Genomic DNA, 24,072 nt, shown 5'->3' on the forward strand with positions numbered 1-24,072 from the left:
TATCGCTCTGATTAGGCCAGCATTTATTGCCCATCCCTAACTGCCTCGGAGAGGTGAGGTGCTTTCTTTGACAACTGCAGTACTTGCAAGTAGGGATATTGAGCTCTTTACAAAGGAACCTCGATGATCCAAATCTCTGATTATCTGAAGGAGATCTCAAGGTCCTGATAGAAACATTTCATCAAAGACGTGTTTCCAACATTGGCAGTGTCTTTTGTTTACAGTGATTAAAAGTGAACTTATCTTACTGGAACGTTGCTGAGAACAGTCCTGGACTGATGGGAGTCCAGGTACTATCTCCAAATGACTTACCACCCACCCTCTTGCTCCCCCAACACCTTCCCTCGAGTTGTACATAGGATTGTACCCTAAACCCCCTTCACCAGATAATCTCGACAACATTGTCCTGTACAGGACAAAGGTGGAACCTGTTAAAAAGGAGTGAGTGCACGGGCTCTATTTGGAGACTCAGAGATATGAATAGGCAAAGAGGGGGGGAATTTGGCCACGTGTGCGCATAAGATTAGATTAGATTCCCTGCAATGTGTAAACATGCCCTTCAACCAACGAGTCCACACCGATTCTCCAAAGTGTAGCCCACCCAGACCTACTACCCTCTGACTAATACACCTATTGCTCTGGGCAATTTAGCATGGCCACTTCACCTGACCTGCACATCTTTGGACTGTCACAGGAAACCGGAGCACCCAGAGGAAACCGGAGCACCTGGAGGAAATCCACACAGACATGGGGAGAATGTGCAAACTCCACACAAACAGTCGCCCAAGGCTGGAATCGAACCTAAGACCCTGGTGCTGTGAGGCAGCAGTGCTAACCACTGAGCCACCATGCTGCATTATGTGGGATTAATCTAGATAGTCTCTGACCCACACTGTCTGTGCTGACCATAACAGTCTGTTTTTGTGCTGCACTGTTCTATGTTCTACAGAATACTTCAGTCAGCAGAATTACAGCATTTGATGCATAACTTTGAGAAAATAAGTTTACGTATTGCAACAATTTGAAGATTCATGGGCTTTATACTTTAAGAATGTCAACTACTACCAATGTCAAAACATGCCTTGCACCAAATTTCAATTAGACTACAAGTTATACAGAAAAATTGTGATTAACATTACTGCAGCTCTCCTTCTTCAGCATATCAAATCAAATATGAAGACTACATGATTAAAATGCTAAAATAGTTCAACATTAAATTAAGAAACATAGCTGAATTCCCACTAATAGGCTAAAACAACTATGAAAATGCATTTCTCCAACATGAATCTGCAATTTTTTAAAAAAGTAGGATAAATGTATTGCAGAAAATATTTTATTGCTCACACAACATTGTACCTCTTCTAAGTTAGTAAGCCTTACTTCAGTTTATAAGCATTGCCTGAGTTCACAAAAACAATTATCCTGAGTGCAGATTACCTATTTGCTTTTAAAAAAAGTTGATACACAACTGTGTGACAGAGTCAATTTCATTAAATACTAAATATCTATTGCACATGAACCAACTGTGGTGTTGTTGGAAGGCAAGTTGGGGACACATTGTCAAGTTCTTACCATAACCAGTTATTTACTGTGGTCAAACTAATATTTTGTCGCAATTTCTTCCAGTTTAACACTGGGATTTATAATAGAACTACCCTGGGCTCCGTCCCCAAAATGCTTAATCTGGCCATTAATTCTAATCTCTTTTCAATCAGTCTTGGGCTCAACCAGACTATGCACAGCTTTGGCATCCAGTTTGACCAAGCTGACTTTATAACTTGGAATTTACAATTTCCTCCTTCATCTTGCAGCCTCTAATTTTGCTCTTCCAAAGCTTTTTAGCCTCATTCTTGGCAAAACAATTGGATAACCCAACTAATTTCTCTTCCTTGTTCTCTGCATCCACTTCTATGAAATGTGCAAAAGTCTAATTAGAGAGACAACTGTTACAAATGTATAATGGAGAATACGTGACACTGACTATATGGTGCCCATTTTTGGATGAAGCCGTCAAACTGATGGGCACATATTGCCCTTAATAAACAATTAATAGTTTTGATTGAAATCAGCATACATCTACTCCTATTACACTGTTTTAATTGCATAACGAGGTCAAAAGAAAGCTAATTTGACACTGAACAAAACTTCTGAAAAATATTAAATGCACCACACAAGGCAAATATGGAATATAATTCTGATAAGAGCAAGGTGGCGCATTTTTTGAGGGGGGAGGAACCTTGGTGTACAAGTTCATAGATCCCTGAACGTGTCAGCACAGGTAGACATGATGGTGAAGACAACATATGGACTGCTTCTCTTCATTAGCCAGAGCTAATGATCGGAACAAATAAGTCTTATTGCAAAAGACCTTTTTACACCACAGATGGAACACTGTTCAGCTCTGGTCACCATATTATCAGAAGGACATAACTGCACTGGAGAGGGTGCAGAGGAGATTCACCAGAGTGAGGTGCAGAATAAAAAACTCTAATTTTGAGGAGAGGGTGGATAGGCTGAGTTTGCTTTCCTTGGAGCAGAGGAGGCTGAGGGAGGGGATCTGATTGAGATATACAAAATTGACACATGGACAGTAGAGTCATAGAGATGTACAGCATGGAAACAGACCCTTCAGTCCAACCTGTCCATGCCAACCAGATATCCCAACCCAATCTAGTCCCACCTGCCAGCACCCGGCCCATATCCCTCCAAACCCTTCCTATTCATATACCCATCCAAATGCCTCTTAAATGTTGCAACTGTACCAGCCTCCACCACATCCTCTGGCAGCTCATTCCATACATGTACCACCCTTTGCGTGAAAATGTTGCTCCTTAGGTCTCTTTTATATCTTTCCCCCCTCACCCTAAACCTATGCCCTCTAGTTCTGGACTCCCCAAACCAAGGGAAATGACTTTGTCTATTTATCTTATCCATTATAATTTTGTAAACCTCTACAAGGTCACCCCTCAGCCTCCAACGCTCCAGGGAAAACAGCCCCAGCCTGTTCAGCCTCTCCCTGTAGCTCAGATCCTCCAACCTTGGTAACATTCTTGTAAATCTTTTCTAAACCCTTTCAAGTTTCACAACATCTTTCCAATAGGAAGGAGACCAGAGTTGCACGCAATATTCCAACAGTGGCCTAACCAATGTCCTGTACAGCCGCAACATGACCTCCCAACTCCTGTACTCAATACTCTGACCAAGAAAGGAAAGCATACCAAACGCCTTCTTCACTATCCTATCTATGTGCATCTCCACTTTCAAGGAGCTATGAACCTGCACTCCAAGGTCTCTTTGCTCAGCAACATTCCCTAGGATCTTACCATTACGTGTATAAGCCTTGCTAAGATTTGCATTCCCAAAATGCAGTACCTCACATTTATCTGAATTAAACTCCATCTGCCATAACTCAGCCCATTGGCCCATCTGTTCCAGATCCTGTTGTAATCTGAGGTAACCCTCTTCACTGTCCACTACACCTCCAATTTTGGTGTCACCTGCAAACTTACTAACTGTTCCTCTTATGATTAGATTAGATTAGATTACATTACATTACAGTGTGGAAACAGGCCCTTCGGCCCAACAAGTCCACACCGACCCACCGAAGCGAAACCCACCCATACCCCTACATTTACCCCTTACCTAACACTACGGGCAATTTAGTATGGCCAATTCACCTGGCCCTGCACATCTTTGTGACTGTGGGAGGAAACCAGAGCACCCAGAGGAAACCCACGCAGACACGGGGAGAACGTGCAAACTCCACACAGTCAGTCGCCTGAGGCGGGGAATTGAACCCGGGTCTCTGGCGCTGAGGCAGCAGTGCTAACCACTGTGCCACCGTGCCGCCCACTGTGCCGCCGTGCTCGCATCCAAATCATTTATGTAAATGTCAAAAAGTAGAGGGCCCAGCACCGATCCTTGTGGCACCCCATTGGTCACAGGCCTCCAGACTGAAAAACAACCCTCCACCACCACCCTCTGTCTTCTACCTTTGAGCCAGTTCTGTATCCAAATGGCTAGTTCTCCCTTTATCCCATGAGATCTAACCTTGCTAATCAGTCTCCCATGGGGAACCTTGTCGAACGCCTTACTGAAGTCCATATAGATCACATCTACTGCTCTGCCCTCACAAATCTTCTTTGATCATGTGAACTTCTTCCCCGTGGTAAATGTGTCTAAGAGCAGAGGACATACGTTTAAAAGGTAAAGAGCAAGTAGCTTACGGGAGATCTGAAAGCATTTTTCAGAGGCTGGCAGAAATCTGGAATGTGCTGCTTGAGACGGTGGCTGGCAGCAGATACTTTTGCAAATTTAAGAAACAACTGGACGTACTTAAAATACCAGGTTCCTCATGCTGGCACCACAATTCAATAAGATAATGGATGATCTGTGTGTTTGGAATTCTATATTCCCATCTACTCTGTATAATCTCCAAATTACTTGGCCAACACGATTATCTAAATCTACCTTAAGATATTAAATGACCCACCTCCACCATCTCGTGAGATAAAGGACAAAGTTGAAAAACCCTCAAGATCTCTCCTCACCTCTGCTCGAGTTCTTGGGGGGCTTGGTGAATGCAAGAGGTTTTGTGCAAGTCAAATGCAACTTTCCGCTTTTACCAATCTGGTTTATCTCAAAGTAAAATGCACATTTTTCACCTTTGTATTTTAAATTCCAACTCAACAGTTTTATCAGGATTGTCTCTGCTTACCAGTACAAGTACTAATGAGTACTAAACAAGCCAATTTAAAAAAAATTAATACCTGTAAGATTTGAAGACCAAAAGTGGGCTATTATATGGACCAAAGGCAGTTGGTTTCAAATCAGTTTGTCTTGACTGTGCCAATACTACATCCAAGTCCACTGGAATCTCCTGAAGACACATCTTGTCAAAAAGTACAAAAAGTATTTTATAAACGGAAAGAAAAAACGTTGTTATTTGCAACTTAAGTACCACGATAGGGTTAACACACCTAATAGATAATTTTGAGCCATCAACCTTCCAAAGAAATTGCAGTTACACTGATAAGTGTCAATGCAAGATTTCCTCCTAGTGAATTCTTGGTCAAGTGAGAAATACCGCGAGTGATGGAAATTTCCAGTTCACCTAGATTTCCACGTTTAGTTTCTTAAAGATTTATATCCGAAAATACCAAATTTGAAGGCAAACCTTTTATTAACTGGCACCTGTGGGACCAGGAGTGTAGCAGGTAGTCAAATATTCTGGTTAATCAAGATGTATAAACAATCAAGGTAAAAACACACTATTACAATAGTAATGCATGGGGTATAACTATCACTGTTGTAATTTTTAAAAAGATTTTAGATTCCCTACAGTGTGGAAATAGGCCATTTGGCCCCACAAGTCCACATCGACCCTCTGAAGAGTAACCCACCCAATCCCATTCCCCTACCCTATATTTACCCCAGACTAATACACCTAACACTATGGGCAATTTAGCATTACCAATTCACCTGACCTGCGCATCGTTGGACTGTGGGAAGAAACCTGAGCACCCGGAGGAAACCCACGCAGACACAGGGAGAACATGCAAACTCCACACAGACAGTGACCCAAGGCAGGAATCAAACCTGGGTCCCTGGTGCTGGTAGGCAGCAGTGTTAACCACTTAGTAACTATGTCACCTATTTACAGCATAAAGCACAAATAACAATACAACTTTGCTTTAAATAAAACTTACTCACATCTGCAACAGACTACTTGGACATGGCAGATATTATGATAGTAAACATCTGAGATTTTTGCTGGTTTATCAAGAGTGCCAGTTAAAACAAAGTTGTAAACAAAACATTTTCGAAAATACTAGCATTAATATGTTGTAAACCATGATGCCTTTTTGTATTCTTGCCAGGTTTAATATTGGATATGTTAAGAATTTAGCATTTGCAGTTAGCAAGTCACAAAGCTGTACAGCACTGAAACAGACCCTGTGATCTAACTCGTCCATACCAACCAGATATCCTAAATTAATTAGTCCCTTTTGCCAACATTTGGCCCATATCCTTCCCAACCCATCCTATTCATTTACTCAACCAAACGCCTTTTAAATAGTATAATTGTACCAGCCTCCGCCACTTTTTCTGGAAGCTCATTCCATGTGCAATAATTCAGAAGTTGAACTTCACAACTGCCCCATATTTATACCTGAACAAACCTACCATCCTGGAGAAACTAGCTCCAAAACCTAAAAACTCTCATTTAAAAGTCTAATCAAATATGCAAGCAATATTCAGACCTTAATTTAATATTTCATCAGAAGGAAACAAGTCTACTTCTTGAATGCCATCACTGGACTTCTCCACAGGAAAAACTGAAAATATTTGTTTAGCATCTCACCCATTTCCTGTGATTCCACACAGACAACCTCACTGACCTTTAAGAGGCCTTATCCTTCTCTAGTTACACTTTTACTCTATGTATTTGTCGACTTTGGATTCTCCTTCACACTTTGTCAAAACGCTCCCATGTCCATTTTGTCCTCTGATTTCCCTCTTCAGTATACTCCAATGCCTTTATACTCTAAGGATTCACTCGATCACAGCTGTCTATACCTGACTATGTATCCTTCAATTTCTTAACAACAGCCTCAATTTTTCTAGTCATCCAGCACTCCCTACACCTACCAGCCTTGCCTTTCACACTAACATAGTCTGAATACACTCATTTTTGCAAACCTTCCACTTTCCAACCACTGCCTTACTTGCTAACAAATAACCTCCCCCAGCCAACGTTTGAAAATTCGTCTATCAAAATTGGTCTCACTCCAATTCAGAATTTAACTTTTGAATCAGGTCTATCCTTTTGTCCATCTATTTTAAAACTAACGGAATTATAATCACTGCCCAAAGTGCTCCACCACTGACACATCAGTCATTTGCTCTGCCTTATTTCCCAAGGTCAAGTTTTGGTCTTTTTCTAGTGGAATCCAACCACTCATGTATTCAATACATTGAATACAGAGGTGGAACGTCATGTCCCAGTTGCATAGGACATAGTATTCCAAAAGTGGCCTAAGCAATGTTTAATTTTGGTCTCTGCTCTAGGAAAGATGTTGTGAAACTTCAAAGGTTTCAAAAAAAGATATACAAGCATGTTGCCAGGGTTGGAGGGTTTGAGCTACAGGGAGAGACTGGGACCTATTTTTTCTCTAGAGCATCAGAGGCTGAGGTGTGATCTTAAAGAGGTTAATGAAATCATGAGGTTCATGAAAGGAACAAGATAAAATGTAAGCCATTCTTCAGATAGTGTGAACAGCCACGATCTTTTTCCCAGAGGAGTCCAAACTAGAGGGCATAGGTTTAACCTGAGTAAAGATTTAAAAGGGACCTGAGGGGCAACATTTTCACAGAGGGTTATGCATACATGGAACGAGCAGTCAGAGATGGTGGTTGAGGTGGGTACAATTAAACATTTAAAAGGCATCTGGATGGGTACATGAATAGGAAGGGTTTGGAAGGATATGGGCCAAATGCTGGCAAATGAGACGAGATTAAGTTACGATATCTGGTCAGCGCATGTGAGTTGGACCAAAGGGCCTGTTTCCATGCTGTATAACTGATTCTGACTAGCTAGCATTTCTCAAGTTCAGTGCAATCATTTCAGCCATGATGTGCCATGTTACAACTTGAATTAATTACAGAATGACAGAAAAAGATCAAACTTACAATTACTAACCCTTGGATTAGTGGGTAGCATTTCACCTCCAAAGTCAAAGTTGCGAGTTCAATTTCCACACCAGAGATGCTCGGACAAAGACTAACTAAGTTCACATCAACCATGCAGTTTTTAGGAAATATTGCATTGCTGAAAGGTGTTGACTTCCAGATGAGACATTAAATCAAAACCTCTGTTAGGCAGACATTAAAGATCACAAGGTACTTTTTTTTTCAAAGAGCAGTTACTGGGCTCTGCTGTTATTTAACTGTCAAAGACAACAAACTATCTGGTCATGATAAAATTCATGGGAGCTTGCTGTGTAGCGATTGGCTGCCAGACTCCTTATATCACAACAGTGACTACCTGGGTAGTCTTGAATTTATGAAAGGAACTACATAAAATGCAAGACTCACTTTGCACTTAATGTCACTATTATTTTGCAAAGAAAAATCAAATTTACTGATAACAGCTTCATACATTTACAGTTTTTTGCATTATTTTGAGTTACAGGCACCAATTTCATTCTACTAACCTGACCATACAAAGGTTTCTCTCTGGAAGTCATTGAAAGTGAAGTTTTCTGAAGCAATGTTTTCAAGTCGTCTGCCTCCCCATGAAGCTTTTTGAGGTCATCAATATTGAGCCCAAGAAACAGCTCAGGTTCATCAAAGCTTTTCTTCATAGGCTTACTTAAAGTTTCTTTCCCCTGAGTTAGATCTTTGTGCTTGAGATTTGGCTTGGTAAAAGAGTTCGAATCCCGGAACGACCTCCTTCGTTCCCTTAGAGATGGAGACTGCACTTCATCTTCTGCATCATTTTCTTCAGTGTCAAGAGCAAGTTTATCTTGTGTTAAGTCATGCAGAGAAGGCTGCGAAACCACAAATGCACGCTCTTCCTCTATCCCCTGCAAACTATCAGGTTGCCCTGCATTCCTTAAAGCTTGCGCCTCCTTCAGTTTTTGAATCTTCAGCCGATACTCATATTCAAGTTGCTGCAAACGTTTTTTCTCCATAGCTATATATTCAGCAGACTGTTTCTTTAAGACTGCCACATGTTTAGATGAGCCATCCAACCGGATACTCTTGTTAGCCTGAAAGAAAGTTATTTCAGAATCAAACATTATGTTAAAAAGGCATTTAAAACGTTATTTAAATGCAAAAGATTCCGCATAGAATAATTTGGCCCTCATGTCACAAACGTTTAAAAAAAGAATGGTCCCATCCAAAATAATAAATACCAAATAAAAATCTTGAGGAAATAGTTACTTGTTCTAAACCTATGTTAATTTTTATTTGATGGCCCAAAAAAAAGTAGACAAAATATTTCAGGACATATCATAGCCAGCTGGAAGAATGAATTAGATCTTTAGACTCAGGCCACACAATAAGCAACTGGAGTAGAGTATTAGATCTTTAGACTAAACAATGCACAATTTGAATACAGCAGATTGTCATGCAAACATTGATAGGCAGTTAAATTGTTTTTCTTTAAGGTTCAAACCATAAGCAAACGTTAAATACAGAAGGCTTGAATGCCACAACATGCACAAAACAACCAAGTACTGGTGCATTATTTAGGGTTTCTTAAAGTTTATGACTTTATTCAAAAAAAATGACAGATTTAATAACAAACTTTCCAACATATAACAGCTGTATTATGCATTCTATCCATGTATTATTCATTTGTATCCTCATAATTCATTGAAGAAAATTCTAAAAGATGATGCATCAGTCATGGCTAATTAAAAATGGTATCAAAGGAGAGACGTCCAATGCTGCCAGATGCAAGGATTGTTAGAAGATAAGCAACATTTTAGAAACTAGGAAAGGAGGATGAAAATTTGATGAAGAAAATGGGAGCACAAGAAAACTAATGAGAAACACAGGAACAGCCAGCAAAATTTTCTGTACAAATAAACATTAAAGAGCAGCCAAAGTAAGCACTGTTCTGCTAAAGTGTGGGAACTTACTATTAGGAAACAAGTAACTTGCAGACCTTCTGAATAAGTATTTTCCATCTAACTTCAGGAGTCAAAGGACAAAAAGCATCCCAAGAAGAGTAAAGAAAAGCAAATGGAGGAACTTAAAACAAATGAGAGAAAAAACATCCCAGAAAACGCGATTGGACTAAACTGACAAGACCCCTGAAACTGCATCCTAGGGTGTTAAAAGAAGCGAGTGCAAGAGGTTACACTGGCTGTAATCTTCTAAAATTCCCTGGATTCAGTAAAGGTGCCAGTGAACTGGAAAACTGCAAGTATAATACCACTTATGGAAGGTCAGAAAAAGCATGAAGAAAGTTAATCTAACATCTGGTAGGAAAAACACCAGAAAATTATTAAGAATGGAGAAGCAAGATACTTACAAAATTCCAATAGAATTTGGCACAATTTTGTTTGGACAAATGAGTGTTTGAGGATGGACAAACAGCGAATAAGGGGAATCAAACTAGATGCGCACCACATATTTTTTGAATATACAAGATAAGCTTCCACAACATTTTGGGTGAAAGAGAGAACTGGCTTACTGACAAAACAGTTGGAGAAAAGAAATGGGCTGTTTTCAGGTTGGCAAACGCAACTAGCTGACTGTCACAATTAGTACCGTGGGATAAACTATTTACTATATTTTTAATGAGCTAGATGAAGGGACCACTATTGCATGCTGGGCTTGGTTTAAACTAGTTTTATGAAGAGATGAGACAGAAGCTGGCTGAGCTGAATTGGGAAAATCCATGAGAAAGAGCATGCCCATACAAAAGCACAGGACAGTCTTTGGAGAATCCATGGCTGAACATCCACTATGTTTCTTCAAAGTGCACAAACTTAAAAGGTCAGTCAAGCTAAGGACGGTGGAAGATTAAAATGAAAAAAGGCTTTATGAAGTCAGTCTCAGGTCTACAGCACAGAGCAAAGGAGCTTCAGCCCACCAATTCTGCACCAGTCAAAAACAAGCACCTATTATTATTCCATTCCCCAGCATTTGGCTCATAGCCTTTATGCCTTGGAATCACATGCACATTTAAGTATGTTAAATTGTATGATGATTTGTCTCTATCACCATTACAGGCAGCAGGTTCCAGACTTCCATCACCCTCGATGAAAAATACTCTTGTATCTCCTCTAAATCTTCTTGCCCCTCAACTGAAATCTATGCCCCCAGGTGATCAATCCCTCCATCAAGGGGAATAGTTCCTTCCTGTTTATGCTATACCTCACATAATTGTATACATTTCATGTCACTGCTCAGTAGTCTCTGCTCCAAGAAAAACAGTATCTTATCATCCTTCAATATCGAAACTGTCCTGATCTAGTCATTATTAAGAGGACTGGGAAGCTTTCACAACAAAGGAGGACCGAGAAACTGATAAAGGAACGGAAAAATAAGAGTGCAAAGCCACACAAAAAACAGATCGGAAAAAGCTTTAATAAATGATTAACAAAAAAGTATTTGACGAAGATAAATGCGTGTGCATTCAAAGCAATGTCACAAGGATTTGTAATGGGGAATAGGGAAATAGCCAAACGACAACAGTGTGTCTGCTTTCGCCGGGTAACATACAAGAAATCTCCCAGAATTAGAGAACCAAGCGACTAGAAAGAATGAGAAGTTGAAGCAAGTTAACATTTCTAAGTCAGACTGCAGCAATTATTGGGATTGAAAGTTGATAAATCTCCAAGACCTCAGTCTACCTTCCAAGACATTGAAAGTGATGGCTATTGAGGTAGTTGTTGCATGGGAACCACATCCTAAAGTTCTGTAGATTCTGGAACGACTGCAGATTGGAAACTTACAAATGCCACCTGACTATTCAAAATTGGAGCAAAGGATAAAATACAGATCTGCCAGTTTGACAAAGTTGTTTGTTTTTTTTTGAGTATGTTACTAATAAAATTAGAAGAGACCTGATGGATATAGTATATTTAAATTTGCTGATAAGGATCCCCCACAGGAGGAGGTTAACTACTCCTGCTCTGGTTTTGATCAGACTTCAGATTCCCAGCAATGGTGTGTTATAAAACTGCTCTCTGAAATGGCTGAGCAAACCATGCAGTTGTATTCAAGCTGGCTCAATATCATTTTACATTCTCAAGGGAAATTAGGGTTTGGAAATTTGCAGACTGAAAATGTGTTGCTGGAAAAGCGCAGCAGGTCAGGCAGCATCCAAGGAGCCTGACCTGCTGTGCTTTTCCAGCAACACATTTTCAGTTCTGACCTCCAGCATCTGCAGTCCTCGCTTTCTCCTCGAAAATTTGCAGACTGGTCAACAAAGTCCACATTCTGAGAGCTAATTCTTTCAAAAAGTCAACTTACAACAAATGAATCTTGTTCACGTTTACGTTTGCCCACTTCTTGACTAGCAACAGCTTTTGCTCTTGCGAATTCTTCATATTTTATGGATAAATTCTTCTTAACTTGTATTCGATGTTGTACTTTATGGATCTAAGAGGCAATAAAGAAAAACAGTTTTCAAAACAGCTCATACTACTTAAACATGACAGAGTTGGTCCACTGCAAAACTGCAATGCACAAAAGCATGAAATTCATTTAAGACTTGTTACACAAATCTTTTTCAAACCTCCACATGGTCCTAGGGATTTACTGCTTCAGTAAAGATTAAATCAGCTGAGATGTTAAAACCAAATTTTTAATCTGTTTATTTCACAATTCAGATAAATGGTATGACTGTGCTAATGCCTCTACTGTTAGAAGAAACCTGGTTTTTATATAATATTCCTCCAATAAGATAAGCCAAGAAATAAGAGTAGACACTCAAAACTATTGTTTCATCATTCGATTAGATTTATGTCTGATCAGATTATGTCACTAACTGTACCTTCTTGCCTGTGCTCAAACCTTCACTTCCCTACAAAACTCTGCCCAATTCAGCTTAAATATGTTCAATTTCCCCAGCCTCTACTGCTGCCTGAACAGCATTCCAAAAATCATCAATTCTCAAAAATAATTCTGCCTAATCTCAATCTTAAATGGGAGAATATTTTTATGTTGTGACCCGAGCTTCTAGATTTCCCATAAGAAACATCCTCGATTGCTAAAAGTGCTGACCACTTCAGTCAGTTTCACCCTTGTTGTGCAAAACACCCTCCTACATTTACTTGCATCAAAGACTGTAGTTACAAATTATTTTGTTTTTTGAAAAGTACATTAAGGCATTTCAAAAGGACATGCCATTCACATTTTCGCAATGGAAGTTGTCTAGCGCATATTCTATATGCTAAAAAAAACAATGGGAGAGGACTAATTAACTTTTCTTTTTCAGTTTGTCCTTCCTTAAAATACAATTCTTTCTGGAGTTCATTTCCATGAAACCCCTCTGCCATAGTCTTCAATTGCCTCTGAAAGCTACGACACAGCAAAACAATTTTGATTACACCTATATTCCAGCCCAGCAACCATGAGCATATTTGACTGACCCGCCATCCTCTTGTCAAGACCCAGGTCCAAAACCAACTGCACTATTATCTGATCAAGAAACAACAGCTTCTTAAAAACAGACCAACTTAGCTTACAGAATAAAACTATCCTCAACTCGGAGCTGTTTGGGGAATGGAAATTTGTAATGAAATTTGTGTTGCCTACCTGTTCTTGAAGCTTTTTAAGCAGCATTCTGTTGGCATTCACAATCTTTTCAGCTGCCTGTAACTGTTCTTTATGCTTCATGTATTTGGCTTCAGCTTGACGCAGTGCTTCTTTCTTTTTTGCTTCTTGTTGTAATAGGTTTGATAAAAGAGACTCATCTTTTGTCAAAAGTAGACTAAAATAAAAGCAAATCAAAATCTTACACCTCAAGTTTATTTTTCACGAATTTAAACACAATCAGTAGAATGGATAGAGCATGTTTTTTGATCTTTGAGAAAACAGTAACCATTAGCACAAATTCAAGCTATTACCACAGGTACAACTTAGCTGATTACTAAATTGAATAAACTTTATAATTTATATGGATTTCAGTTTTGTGTGTCAAGCAGTTGACACCTTGCTAAAAAGGTGCAATAGCTACACAAACAAGTAAAAATGAATAGGTGGAGACATGTTGTCCCATTGCAAACAATTGTGTTCTGAAAACTGAGGCACATTTAACCTTGTCTAGTGTACCTTTCCTCACAAATTTAAAAGTGAAGCCCAAACATTTTCATCCTCTGAAATTATTGAGCATGAGAAACATAAATGGTGCTAGCTATATAATACAGCAGCATAAGATATTTGGGAACCATGCCAAACAAAAAAGAAACATGTTACATCAGATATCAAATTAGGAAGTCGACATTCATTTTGGTTGAAACTGCGAACTGATGGCTGCCAGAGAACTTCAACAGTTTGGAAATGGTAAACGATTATACTGACAGCTTGCCGATTCAAGTCACTGCATAAGAACTACAGCAGAAAATCTTTTCAGGCGGTTAGAAAAATACCAAGCAACTACTTGAGGAAAAATAAAGGAGCTCTTTCAGGCTCTTCAGACAATTACTACCCAATTAGCAAAATAACTAGTCTGGCCATTTATTTCACTGTAGTCTACCAGACATTCTGAGAAAGTTTCTATTAAGGTAAATTTGTCCAATACTCCTTATTGATGCTTAGAGAAAAGAAAGAACAATGAAAACTTACTTGTGTTTTCTGAGTCTATCTTCAACATCTGACAGTTGTTTACTGACCACTGTTCTTTTTCCAATACTATTTACTTCAGCACCAGAGCGAACCAGGGATGGACTCGCCCTTGACAAATCAGACTTCAGCTGTCGCTGTTTCTCACGGCTAAATAAAATCAAGCCAAACTAATGAGTACAAACGCATTGTACTAAACATTGAAATTAATAAACATTAGTCTGACAGACAGCAGCCTGCTCACATTCAATTCATAAGCGGCAGCAAACAAACAGAACAAACTTTAGTGCTCGTAACAAGTTTGTAATCACAAGATTCAAACTATATAACTCAGAACAAGCTGGACTCCTCCATTCAATCAACATGAGGTTAGGTCAATACCATCACTCAAGTGCAGAAACATTTAGCTCGTAGCAATTATCTGGTTCATTTTTAAGAATTTGCTAAGGAAACAGTCTACAACACCAAATGACTATTAAAGTGAATAGAAGCAAATAAAAGTGTCAAAAAAGTGAATATTTACCTGATATTTTCTTCCTTTAAAAGTCTATTTTCCTTTTTGCCTCCCTCAGAAAATCCATCTTTGGTTCCAGCAGGATCATTTTCTTTTTCTGCTTTTAGTTTTGGCTTTGGTTTTGTGGCCTTTAGACAAAGAAAGTTTTCAGCCTTGATATAGCGTAAAGAGCGATGAACATCAGTACTCAAAAATTAAACTGATGCACTTTTAAAAATGAGCACCAATACTCAACCATATACTATGCCAAACATAAGCTTTTCCAGTTTACCATGACTCTCAAAAACCTATCTACTGCCATGGCATTAATTACCATAGATAGTTAATGACAAAATCAGAAAAGACACTTCCCCCATCCGGTCGGCCACAAAAACTAAGGGCCTTCAGGAGCCCCTTTGCAGGTATCTATCCAGTCATTTCTTTAGGAATTTCCTATCTTTCTGGGCAACTTTTGAGTACCCTCTGCATAAAAGTAAGAGCTTACACTTCCATACTATTTTCACGGATTTTCAATTTCAAAACATAGTCAAGTTCAAAGTATGTACGGATGTTAGACACACGTGGAGCTTCCTCTGCCAATATTGCCAGGTGCCTCATGACAAATTGCTTTTTTTTTTAACTGACAACCAATGTCTGCATAATTATTTTGATAATGACCGAAGTAGTACATAAGCATATAGATCTGGACAAACCTGTGTGAAATACATGCTTCATCACTTCATAGGATTTCTGTTCTAACCCCCTTTGTTATATTTCCTTATATATTCCCAGTATTCATTTTTCTTGTTCCCACTATTCCTGCACGTCATGCTGTTGGACTTAGTGAGCTAACCACTAACATTGTCAGGCTCTTTTTAGTGCTCTGTAGCCGTTTAGCTTATTTTGCCCATGTTACAGATCATTTGTCACTTACCCAACTATAGTACTGATATATCCAGATTTGTATTTATCTTCTCCAATATTTTAAATTGTCCTTCCTCAATCTGAAAACTCACTACTAGCTACAGAATGAGACAGTTAATGTTCCAGTAATCAAATAACTTACGTCCACTATAAAAAGCAATAGCTCTATCACAAATTGCGATGGAAGCTGGTGATGCCCATGCATGCCTACAACTTATTCATAACCCATTCTTTCATTCAAATAATTTTCAATTGACCTTAGAAGCTTGCCTCTGTTTGTATGACTTTCTTCCTTGTTGGTTGATAGATTGAGACATGATAACGTTTCAAGACAACACTTTCATAGATTAAAGTTTTCAATCTTCATGAGCCATACAAGTACAATGTAGAACTCCAAAAGTTACTTTTCATGTTTAAATCTGGGTTGCCATTAATATATTTTTATTTTGTGTTCCCTAATATGGATAGGATTTAGTGGCAAATAAACTTGAAATTATAAGTGTTTAAAAAACAAGAACGTAACTCCCTTCCCACAAATCCACAGATGCAAACAACACAAGGACTGCTATTACTTCTTTTGAGAGTCAAATAGGCTAGTTTTCAGGTGATGGGCTGGGGATGGTAACTCAGCTTGGTTATTCCCATCTTTCTGTTCCTGCTCACATTTTTCAGTCTAGATGTCAGTGCCAAATTACTAATTGATTCAAAGTATCTCGATACACAATATATAATAAGGAGACAGAATTGAAACAATTACTGGGCAATTGATTCATCTGACTAATCCAGGTCATAACTACACCTAAAGATCTTGGGTACAGCTCTGTATAAAAAAAACTGATAGTGCAAAAAGAAATGTAGGTCAGGCAGGGACTATGGAGAGAAAGAATTAATTCAAGTCAACCTTTTTCCATTCATCTCAAAATATTATGTTTCTTTCCCAAGTCCATCTAACAATGTTTATTTTTGATTTTCAGCATTTGCAATGGATTGATTGTGCAGATTCAGTTCTATCTGCATGCTTTTAGATTGAGAACATTGTCAATTTTTTCAGATTACATTTTGCATCCACCTTTCCAGCTTAAATTTGCCATGTTATTGTTATAATTATACTAGTTCTGCTAGCTGTGATACTACAGTGCATCCGTCAAAGTGGCATATGCAGTTTTCTTTCATGGTCAGTTTTATGAAGGGCAGGTGAATTGCATCCACAAGACAAATTCCTGCAATGCCACTGCCAGAAGATTTTAAGTGTAACATTATGGGAAACTGCTTCAGTAATTTAATGAAAAATCAACTTACTTTCACACTAAATATCATCTATGACTTTTACTATTCTAATTAAGAATTCAAAGAACCCAAGCACATTAGCAATGAATCTATTACATCTCTCCCACATGGGAATAACAGATCATTCAGCATGGTTTTGATATGCAGAGGATTCTAGTGAAATTCCATCCCTCCATTTACAATACAAATTTTGTCACAATAGCACTTTTTTGTGGAATCTTGCTGTGTGGATTGGTTGCTGCTCTTCCGACAAAGTGAGTGCACACTGAATAGGCTATGAAACACACTTGTAGGAGAAAGTGAGGACTGCAGATGCTGGAGATCAGAGCTCAAAATGTGTTGCTGGAAAAGCGCAGCAGGCCAGACAGCATCCAAGGAGCAGGAGAATCGACGTTTCGGGCATGATCCCTTCTTCAGGAATGAGGAAAGTGTGCCAAGCAGGCTAAGATAAAAGGTAGGGAGGAGGGACTTGGGGGAGGGGCGTTGGAAATGTGATAGGTGGAAGGAGGTTGAGGTGAGGGTGATAGGCCGGAGTGGGGGCGGAGAGGTCAGGAAGATTGCAGGTTAGGAAGGTGGTACTGAGTTTGAGGGTTGGGACTGAGACAAGGTGGGGGGAGGGGAAATGAGGAAACTGGAGAAATCTGAGTTCATCCCTTGTGGTTGGAGGGTTCCGAGGCGGAAGATGAGGCGCTCTTCCACCAGCTGTCGTGTTGCTATGGTCTGGCGATGGAGGAGTCCAAGGACCTGCATGTCCTTGGTGGAGTGGGAGGGGGAGTTGAAGTGTTGAGCTGGTTGGTCCGGATGTCCCAGAGGTGTTCTCTGAAATGTTCCGCAAGTAGGTGGCCTATCTCCCCAATATTGAGACGACCACATCGGGTGCAGCGGATGCGGTAAATGATGTGTGGGAGGTGCTGGTGAATTTGTGACGGATATGGAAGGATCCCTTGGGGGCCTTGGAGGGAAGGGGGGGGGGGGGGGGGGGGGGGAGAGAGAGAGAGGTGTGCGCACAAGTTGCAGGGGAAGGTGCCGGGACTGGAGGTTGGGTTGGTGGGGTGTGGCCCTGACGAGCAAGTCACGGATGGAGTGGTCTTTTCGGAATGCTGATAGGGGAGGGGAGGGAAAGAGATCCCTGGTGGTGGGGTCCGTTTGGGGGTGGCGGAAATGACGACGTATATGGAGGTTGGTGGGGTTGTAGGTGAGGACCAGTGGGGTTCTGTCCTGGTGGCGGTTGGAGGGGAGGGCTCAAGGGCAGAGGAGCGGGAAGTGGAGGAGATGCGGTGGAGAGCATTGATCACGTCTGGGGGGAAATTGCGGTCTTTGAAGGAGGAGGCCATCTGAGTTGTTCGGTATTGGAACTGGTCCTCCTGGGAGCAAAAGCGGCAGAGACGAAAGAATTGGGAATATGGGATGGCGTTTTTACAGGGGGCAGGGTGGGTGGAGGTGAAGTCTAGGTAGCCGTGTGAGTCAGTCGGTTTATAATAAATGTCCGTATTGATTCGGTTGCCCGAGATAGAAATGGAGTGGTCTAGGAAGCGGAGGGAGGAGTCTGAGATGGTCCAGGTAAACTTAGGTCGGGGTGCATCCACTGCATCCGATGTGGCCTCCTCAATATTGGGGAGATAGGCCGCCTACTTGTGGAACGTTTCAGAGAACACCTCTGGGACACCTGGACCAACCAACCCACCACCCAGTGGCTCAATACTTCAACTCCCCCTCCCACTCCACCAAGGACATGCAGGTCCTTGGACTCCTCCATCGCCAGACCATAGCAACACGACGGCTGGAGGAAGAGCGCCTCATCTTCCGCCTCGGAACCCCCCAACCACAAGGGATGAACTCAGATTTCTCCAGTTTCCTCATTTTCCCTCCCCCCACCTTGTCTCAGTCCCAACCCTCAAACTCAGTACCACCTTCCTAACCTGCAATCTTCTTGACCTCTCCGCCCCCACCCCCACTCCGGCCTATCACCCTCACCTCAACCTCCTTCCACCTATCACATTTCCAACGCCCCTCCCCCAAGTCCCTCCTCCCTACCTTTTATCTTAGCCTGCTTGGCACACTTTCCTCATTCCTGAAGAAGGGATCATGCCCGAAACGTCGATTCTCCTGCTCCTTGGATGCTGTCTGGCCTGCTGCGCTTTTCCAGCAACACATTTTCAGCTATGAAACACACTTGCTCTTGACCAGGAATCCTGATGAAAAGCCAATGAAAAAATGTTACTATCATAATTACGTAGGGCAAAGTTTCTGCACACCTCTGCAGATCGTCTGGCTTCTCGAATCATGGACTCCAAACCTCCAAAGACACCCACACTTAAATTGGATTGCTCATTATCTGACTCACTATCATCAGAGTCATCCAGTCGCACAACTACAGATTTGTGCCTCGGAATCTGCAAATTTGAATAAAAACAAAAACAATGAAAAACATGAAAATATCCCAAAATATTTAGAGAAATAGACAAAATTTGCATATCAAATTTACCTCCCTAAAACTCCCAGGAATGTAATTTTAGGCAATTGAACATTTTGTAAAAATTAGGTCATGAAACATACATACTAAATGAACCCTTCCACCTATCAAGAGCATCAACACTAGAGATCATTAATATAAAATATTCAGCAAATCAAATAGCAACGGCAAAGCTGTTTCTTTCTGGAGACTAGTGAGAACATGGAACACCCTACCACAAGGATTGCAGGAAAGAACATAAGAAAGAGCACAGAAAGGGTGCATTGCTAGAGTTCGAAGAGAAAGAAAGAGAAGGAACTCAAGTGCAGCACAAACACTTGAAGGAGCAAGCTGCTGTCCTTTAGGTTCAATGTCATTTTCTGCCTTCAGACAAGCTGTGAAATCTTAACTATACATACCCATATACTGACAAGTACCTGCAAGGTAGACTTCTAAATGAAAAAATTAAAATTATTCCACCAAACTCTACAGTTTGAAAAGGCACACAGAGGACCTATTCTCTAACAACCTGCATGAGCGCGGTTATTTTGGTTCAAAGTTTCTTGGAACTTTCAATACACCATCTGATTAGTTTGTTGCATTGAAATAACTGAGGGTTTGAACCCAAAGGTATTTTGCTAAAGGTGGCATTGTTTCCATTTAGATGTTTACCTGTATTAGGTTAACGTGGCTAGTTTTAAAAGTTCCAGCAGAATTGAAACTTTTGAGTAGAAAAGTAATTCTGTTTTGCACTTAAATTGCGCTCAGTTAAAAACAAGTAATGTTCCATTATCTCAGTTAAGCTGTCGATTAAATACCATTCTTATATTCACTGTTAAGATACTTCGGAACTTAGCATTCAGAGGAAACTGTTAACCCAAGAACTAAGTACACCTTCACAATTGGACAGAACAGAAAACCACATTAACGAATTCAAGATATCATTAACATGAAGAACAACTGAAAAGGAGTTCTACTCTGTTTTGAAAAAGATTTACTTCTTCGTTAACCTTTAAATTAAATCTATGTTGTGTTACACCAGCAATTTCTGGAACGGTTTCTCCATACAATTTCCCACATCCAAAACAAGCCAAGGTTACATTTATAAGATAAAACCCATTTTGCCAGCATACAGAGGTTTATAAAATCATGAAGGGCATTGATAGGGTAAATAGACAAGGTCTTTTCCATGGGTTAGGGGAGTCCAGAACTGGAGGGCATGGATTTAGGGCGAGAGGGGAAAGATTTAAAAGGGATCACAGAGGCAAATTTTTCACAGAGGGTGATGTGGGCATCTGTGGGCATGTGTAATGAGCTTCCAGAGATGGTGGTGGAGGCTGGTACAATTACAATATTTAAAAGGCACCTGGATGGGTATATGAATAGGAAGAGTTGAGGGATATGGGTCAAGGGCTGGCAAATGGAACTAGATTAGTATAAGATACCTGGTCGGCATGGATGAGTTGGACAAAAGGGTCTGTTTCTGTTCTGTACATCTCATGACTGTATGAACAGTCAAAACAAAATCCTTACCATTATAAGTGGACGAGGAGCTGAAAGTCCTCTTGTAAACTTTGTGCTTTGGGGACGTGGTTGCAATGCAGAATTCAGGTCAGCAGTTGGAAGATTATTCATTGGTCCAGATTGGGAGTTCTCAATAGGAAGAGATGGATAAGCCATGTCACAAATATCAGTTGAATCCTGTTTTAAATAGTGGAGAGAGTAAGCTAATTATCACCAAACAATTAAATTTACTTATTTGCTATTCCCAAAATTCAACTTGCACTGAAGCACAATCAAGTATATCGCCCCACATCCCAATTAGAATGGTTAAATAGGAAAGGTCCAATATTGTCCACACCGCTCCAATTATTTTATTTTCAGCAAACATTTGGACTCTTTTGGAACACAGCATCAACAAAGAGCTGCGAAGAAACAGTGGGTGACAACTGAGTTCACCAGAGTTCCAAAGCACAGCCCAATTTGGTCCGTGTCAAACACCACGACAAATATTATGCTAAATCCAATACTAACTATACAGAGGAAAAATCGAATTAGATGAATTCCACACTAAAACTAATAACTTTGACCTAAAATAAACTTGAGACATTCACAGCTGAACTCAAAAATCAGCAAACAGAATCATTCCAATTAAATATCCTGACTTGTAGCAGACTGCCCTCTGGTGGCTAAATACAACTTTAACATGAAGTTGTTAAAATTACCTCTGGTTTCACAGCACGCCGATTTGCTATAGATTTTAACAATTCCTCTCGAAGGAGCATTTCTTCTTCTTCTTCCTCATCGGCAAATGGAGGTTTTGGTGGCTGCTCAGGTTCCTCTGGAGGAAGTGGTGGGGGCGGTGGCGGCACAGGCAGCTCCAAGGGATTAGGAAAGTAGGATTCCAAGTAATTCGGAATCACAGGATCCATCATGTTCTAAAAATGGAACGGATGTGCAAAAAAATTCAGACATTAATCACAGAATTTAAAATAAACCAATTTAAATATGTAAGTGGCAGAGATTGTTTTGTTACCGCTTATATAGTGAAGCCATTAGTGGTTGTTATAACTTCACCTCATTTAATTCCCTCAAATACAGTTAAATAAAAACACCAGTACAGTCAAAATCACTTTGGAAACCAGTGAGCTTTCAACTGCAAAATGCTAACAATGCATGCACAGTAATGAAGGTGCAGTTGCAATTTAGAAAAACAGCACTTAAAATCAAAGATTCATTTTTGAGTTCACAAGGCAAATGAAAAGATAATAACCTGGAAGATAATTTATACCATAAATTATGGCACTAAGAAAACACAACACAGCAGCATATTACAGATTCAGTTTAATATAAGGACTAATGCAGAAATGAAATTAACCTGATGCTGTGAAAATATTGGCACAGGTGGCATTGGAACATAATACCCTGATTGGTAATCCACAGAGACTGAAGATGGCACTGGAGATGATACTGTGAGGAGAGAGGGGAAGAGGGCACATTTTAAACTGGTAAAACCATGTCAAAGTTGTTGACAATCCGGAATAAAATAAATCTTACAATCCGGAATAAAATAAAGCTTACAATCCGGAATAAAATAAAGCTTATCACGTGCGCATATATGGATAAACTATTTATCAAAACCGTCTCACTTTGAACTGGCTGGTCAATGTAATTACATGTAGATATAGATTAATGCGCACAAGTAGTATACTGGCAAAACTTTATTCACCAGTCACTGATCTTTTAGGCTATGACATCCTTACATATTAAATTGGATTTCTGGCAGCAAATTATTAGCATGCTATTTGCACACCATTTTTAAAATAAAATTAGGTGTTTACAAAACACGTTTGAGAATCCGTTTCCAAGTTCTTTCAATAAAGAAACCCAGAATCACTTATTAACAAAACACATGCAACACTGACAACAACCATACATTTATGTCTAAGGACCTCTGCAACTAAAAAATGTTGACAATCATTTCCCAAGAAACGGGCCAGATTTTGTGGTTAGTGGTAAAGTAGCATCCATCACTGACATCGGTCTGGAAAGCTTTTGCTGATCTCCGAACACAGATTTGCTTTTATCAGCACCTAAATCAGTGTCACCCTCCAGTGGGCACATCGGAAATCGTTGAAGGCAGCAAGTTGCATTACGCCTGTCATAATCATGCGCAACCATTCCCCACTTCTGACCTTCCAAATCGTGCAGAAACATCTACATTGCTGCAACACATTGTTTCTAAGACACTACCCTTAGGGTACCTGGTACAAATATCCTTGCTAAGATGGCTGGCCTGCAACAACCAAAACATTAACCCTTTTGTTAGGCATCTCCAAGAAATGGAGGGCTTACTCCTTGATTCTTATTTGATTAAATTCTATGTTAAGATCTTTCTCATATTGACTGCATACTGTGCTACCACATCTAGTCGTGTGCCCAGCTATAAGACGAGGCCTTTACAGATAAGTGTTTCATTATTTTTGTTGGATTGCTTCAATTTGCCACTGTTGGAACTGCCACCTTCAACTGCATTGTAGTTGATGCAATTTACTTCAAAGAAATGAGCATCTAAGTTTCACGTCGTCCATACAAAGTCTAAGCTACTAATTTCACAGGAGAAAGTGAATGATGTGGAACATTCATTTTGATTTCAAATGCAATTTACAGAGCACTGATGATATTTACCTGGTGAACTGGTTTCACTATCTGTTTCCATAGCAACCTCTTCATAATTATCATACTGGTACATGCTTCCAGATTCTTCCATTGGTCTCTCCTGTGATTTTTTGATATCAAAATCTGTTGACTAAAACATGGAGAAGAATTATTGTGGACAAAGCCCTTCAACAAATCTGCACTGAGTTGGCTAACTGTCCTGTGGAAAATGTGTAGACTACAACAAGAAAATATTGCTGGCTAAACTCATTTCTGGCAGCATCTGTGGGGCGAAAGCTTCACATTTTACCTCCCCATCGTTACCAATTTTAGAACCAAATTGCTACAAATTGCCTTCTGACCCCAAACCTTTAAAGTATTCTGGTATGCCTCAAATATCTTAGTTGGTCTAAGCATTGTTGTCCATGTCTACAGTTGCCTAGACCCC

At 40.0% G+C, this 24,072-nt stretch overlaps 1 protein-coding gene across 1 annotated transcript in view; it reads right to left on the reverse strand.

Moving 5' to 3' along the window:
* The window catches only part of zfc3h1 (zinc finger C3H1-type containing), a 71,540-nt gene that overhangs the window by 31,221 nt on the left and 16,247 nt on the right, over positions 1–24,072 (reverse strand). The window contains exons 6-16 of the mRNA XM_087997119.1: positions 23,655–23,775; positions 22,345–22,436; positions 21,692–21,904; positions 21,000–21,167; positions 19,270–19,407; positions 14,834–14,952; positions 14,314–14,460; positions 13,285–13,459; positions 11,998–12,126; positions 8,217–8,774; positions 4,770–4,891 (exon numbers count right to left, since the gene is read on the reverse strand). Coding sequence (XP_087853245.1) covers positions 4,770–4,891; positions 8,217–8,774; positions 11,998–12,126; positions 13,285–13,459; positions 14,314–14,460; positions 14,834–14,952; positions 19,270–19,407; positions 21,000–21,167; positions 21,692–21,904; positions 22,345–22,436; positions 23,655–23,775 — 1,982 coding nt within the window. The remainder of the gene's footprint in view (positions 1–4,769; positions 4,892–8,216; positions 8,775–11,997; positions 12,127–13,284; positions 13,460–14,313; positions 14,461–14,833; positions 14,953–19,269; positions 19,408–20,999; positions 21,168–21,691; positions 21,905–22,344; positions 22,437–23,654; positions 23,776–24,072) is intronic.

Source organism: Chiloscyllium plagiosum, unplaced genomic scaffold (genome assembly GCF_037043375.1).
Source record: "Chiloscyllium plagiosum isolate Xiang-an unplaced genomic scaffold, Cpla_swu_hap1 HiC_scaffold_19, whole genome shotgun sequence".
Classification (NCBI taxonomy): domain Eukaryota; kingdom Metazoa; phylum Chordata; class Chondrichthyes; order Orectolobiformes; family Hemiscylliidae; genus Chiloscyllium; species Chiloscyllium plagiosum.